Below are 3,972 nucleotides of genomic sequence, written 5' to 3'. Positions count from 1 at the left end.
GAAATTGCCCAAGGTTAACCATTTTGTTGTTGGCATTGAGGAAAGGAGAAGAGATGCTTAGGAGCAAGAAATTCAGAACACTGGGATCCAGTGATCATGAAATGGTGACTACAGAGCTAAATTTGGAGCAAGACTACCTGGATTCAAATCCCAGATTTGCTGCGAGCTTAAAGTTTGCTTACCAGTATAATAAAGTTAATAAGAGCAACCTATTTCACAATCTAGTTAAATGAATTAATACATCTACTTGCTGCCGCTGTCATTAGTCACTGTTCAGTTGGTTTCAAGGAATAGCAATGCTATGTGTAACAGAGCACACTGTTGCCTGGTTCGGTGCCATCCTCACAGGTGTGATGGTTTTATCCCACTGCTGTAGCTACTGTGCCAGTCGGTCTCACTGACCACTTCCTCTTTTTTGCTGGCACACTAAGGATGACATCTTTCTCCAGGGACTGATCCTTCTCAATAAGGTGCCTAAGGTGCGGGAGCTGCTGCCTACTGCTCTGAAAAGAATCATATTAGAAGGTCCTGGATAGAGAGTGGGGAGATGTGGAACAAAATTCAAAATCATGAAAGAGACGAGGCTTACTGATTGGATAGAGATGGGTAAGACGATGGCCCTGAGTCATCATTCGTCTGGACCTGGACTCACTCCCATGTTAGAATAACTCAATGCTTGAAGGTCAACAGGGCAACATTTGCCCCAGGAAAACGGTCAGAGGGTTAGGGAAGAAGGAGTGATGGAAACAGGAAACACAGTGAGGAAGTAGGAAAAGCGATAATAATGCGAAGGTATTGAAAAGGAGGTGTTGAAACAAAATGTGTATAAATTGTTAAATGTAAAATTGACTATCTGCTGAGTAAACCGTCGCCTAATTCACAATAAACAGTTTAAGAAGAAAAACGCACATGCGCAAATGTGCTTGACACAATGGATGGATGGGTGGATTGTGATAAGCGTGATACAAACCCCCAATACAATGATTTAAAAAAGAAAAACATAAACATCATCCTTCCACAAAAAGAAAGAAAAACGCACATGAGACAAAGTCATGCAATCCTAGAAGGAGCATTTTAACAGTACTTCTTCCAAGATGGATTTGTTTATTCCCATGGAAATCCAGGATATATCCAATATTCATGATATATTCAATATCATGATATATCCAATATTCAACACTATGATTCAAATGCATCATTCTTCCTCAGTCTTCCCTGGTCATAAGCCAGCTCTCCAATGCTTAGAAGGCGATACCTTGGTCCTCAAAGTGACATCTTTGCTTTTTAACACTTTAAAGAGGTCCTTTGTAACAGATCTGCCCAAGGCTATATTTTGCTTAATTTTCTGGCTTCTGCTTCCAAAGGCATTGATTGCAGATTGATTGTGTATTTTACATTCACTTAGAATACGTTAAGTGGTCCACACTTCAGTATTATGACCATATTTCTCCCATTCGCTATTCAAACGACTCTCCCTCCCCCTGTACTGGGTTGTCTTATTACAACTAGCCTAAATCTACAGAACCCTGGTGGCATATTAGGTTATGCATTTGGCTGCTAATGACAAGGTCCGCAGTTCAAACCCATGAGCCACTGCGGGGAAGAAAGAGGAGGCTTTGTGCTCCATTAAAGATTTACTGCCTTGGAAATCCTATGGGTCAGTTCTACTCATGAGTCAGAACCAACTCCAGGGCAGTGAGTTTTGAGCCTAAATCACCTCAATAACCATCTTACCTACTGCTGCTAACGCGTCTGCTCTTTCTCTTCGTTTGACCGGCAAGTTCCCTCTCCTGCCGCACTAATCTAAATCTCACCTGTCATCAAGCCCCGCTCCTCCCTATCCCTTCCACAAACACTTCTCTATACTTCTCCAGCTCACAGGGATTTTTTTTTTCCTTCTACAAACCCCTCCAGATACTGTTAATCCAAACTTTAGAAACCAACTGTTGAGAAGTGCCTCCGGGTCGCCGACGGGTGCAATGAGGTAGCTGAGGCTCCAAGAGGTTGGTGGCGTGACTTGACCAAGGTTAAATAGCCATCTAGGAGCCATGTCTACTTTGTTTCCCTCACTCTTCCCCCGTGTGACTGAGACGCTCTGGTTTAATCTGGATCGGCCCTGTGTGGAGGAGACCGAACTGCAACAGCAGGAACAGCAGGAACAGCAGCATCAGGCCTGGCTCCAGAGCATTGCAGAAAAGGACAACAACCTGGTACCTATTGGCAAGCCAGCCTCAGAGCACTATGAAGAGGAGGAGGAGGAAGATGATGAAGATAGCAAGGAAGATTCAGAGGATGATGAGGATATGCAGGACATGGACGAGATGAATGATTATAATGAGTCACCTGACGATGGAGAGGTCAATGAGGTGGACATGGAAGGCAACAAGCAGGATCAAGACCAGTGGATGATCTAGGCACACAGAGCAGGAGTGCCCTGGTGACATTCTAACCAGCTCAACCCACCCTGATCCCCCTGCAGAACCAGCTGGGGGTCCCAGTACCTGAAAGCTGAACCTTGAACACTTCCACAGCTGCTGCCAACACCTGGTCTCCTTGGCCTCCCCCAGGTCATTAGCCTGCCCTTGAATCCCCAGGCCTGAGCCCACCCCATCTTCCTGGCCAGTACATCTCCCCTTGGCTGCCCGGTCTAGTCTAGTTCTAATTCTCTTTAATAAAGACACAGGACTGATAAAAAAATAAAAAAAGAAATCAACTGTTAAAAGGGTCTCTGAAAATAGACAATTTAGTCCAAATTCCTAGTTTTGGAAACAGAAAGCAAGGTTTTAAAAAGTTATATTTCATAATGATGCAAAACAATTAGTTGGGAGAGTCAAGATTGGAATCTAGATGCTTGAAATGTCAGTGTTGCTCTTTCCCCGTTGGGTTGGGGTGGGGGGGTGCTGGTGGGTTGATTCTGATGGAGAGTGACCCTGTAGACAGAGCAGCACTGCCCCACTGGGTTTCCTGGGCGAGGCATAATTTCTAGGAGAGCAGATCACCTGGTCCAATACCCTATCCTGATTTTGTTTCCCTTGAAATTCTGTGGGAGTTCGACAAAGATCAAGACAAGCCAGGCAGCTACGGTTTTCTCCCTTCCTTTCCCTGTTGGCATCTTGAGGCCTCCGAATAAACCATCCCCCGCTAAGGCCTGATGTTTGATAGCAAGGTTAAAAAGACATAATTCTGTGCTACCCGTCCCTCCCCACCCCTACCCCCTTCCACCCACCAGAAAGTCAAGGGGGCATGAGGTAGTAGGATGTTTGTCAGCAGGGTTAAAAGGATATAATTAGTCACTTAGGCTGGGGGTATAAAATAGCTAGGAAAGACCGTTTTCTTAGTACTCTCAGCTATAGACCGAGTGGGGCCCAGAGTCCTCTCAGTGGGCCTACCAGGCCAGGGAGAGACTGGCAGCAGGTAGAGTCCCATTTAAGGCCCTCAACCACGGCACAAAGTGATATGTACAAGGAAGCGCTGTCCTTTCTACCCAAAGAGCTTGGGGGGCGGTGGGGGGGGGGGACTGTTCACAGAACTTCTCCTATTGCATGCTATCTGGTTCTTTTATGGTCTTTTCCATTCCAATCTTCCTAAGCATAACTATCATCCCTTTCCCGGGATATTTACTTCTTATCTATTTCTCCATTTAAGAGAACTTTATACAGTAATTTCAACCAGAATTGGTCCTGTACAAAGAGTTTGGGGCTTTGTGTGATGAAACTGAGGTCCCTTTTCTAAGTTAAGTCATGAAAGTTATTTTCCACATGCTGAGATACACTGAGGCTCTGATCAGAAGGGCATGATGTTTCTGGGGCAATCCATATGAATTGCGTTGTCTAATGGCTTCCTGGACATCAGGTACAACCTCTGGTCACTGCGCCAATTGGAGGTGTCCTTCAAACAGAAAGCTTCTGTCCTACAATTCTGTGACTCCAAGTATTTCACTGGCTTGGTAGCCATCGTGGCTACTGCTACTAT

General features: G+C 45.1%; 1 protein-coding gene across 1 annotated transcript; it reads left to right on the top strand.

Moving 5' to 3' along the window:
- Positions 1–1,985: 1,985 nt before the first annotated feature.
- Positions 1,986–2,414, top strand: LOC101658135 (anaphase-promoting complex subunit 15-like). Its single transcript, XM_045290049.1, has one exon. The coding sequence runs from the start codon at positions 2,049–2,051 to the stop codon at positions 2,412–2,414; it is 366 nt and encodes a 121-aa protein (XP_045145984.1). The 5' UTR covers positions 1,986–2,048.
- Positions 2,415–3,972: the final 1,558 nt, after the last annotated feature.

The sequence above is a fragment of the Echinops telfairi genome, unplaced genomic scaffold (assembly GCF_000313985.2).
Source record: "Echinops telfairi isolate 266 unplaced genomic scaffold, ASM31398v2 ScPeMD7_31;HRSCAF=116, whole genome shotgun sequence".
NCBI classification, from domain to species: domain Eukaryota; kingdom Metazoa; phylum Chordata; class Mammalia; order Afrosoricida; family Tenrecidae; genus Echinops; species Echinops telfairi.
This window is presented reverse-complemented; position numbering and strand designations above follow the sequence as displayed.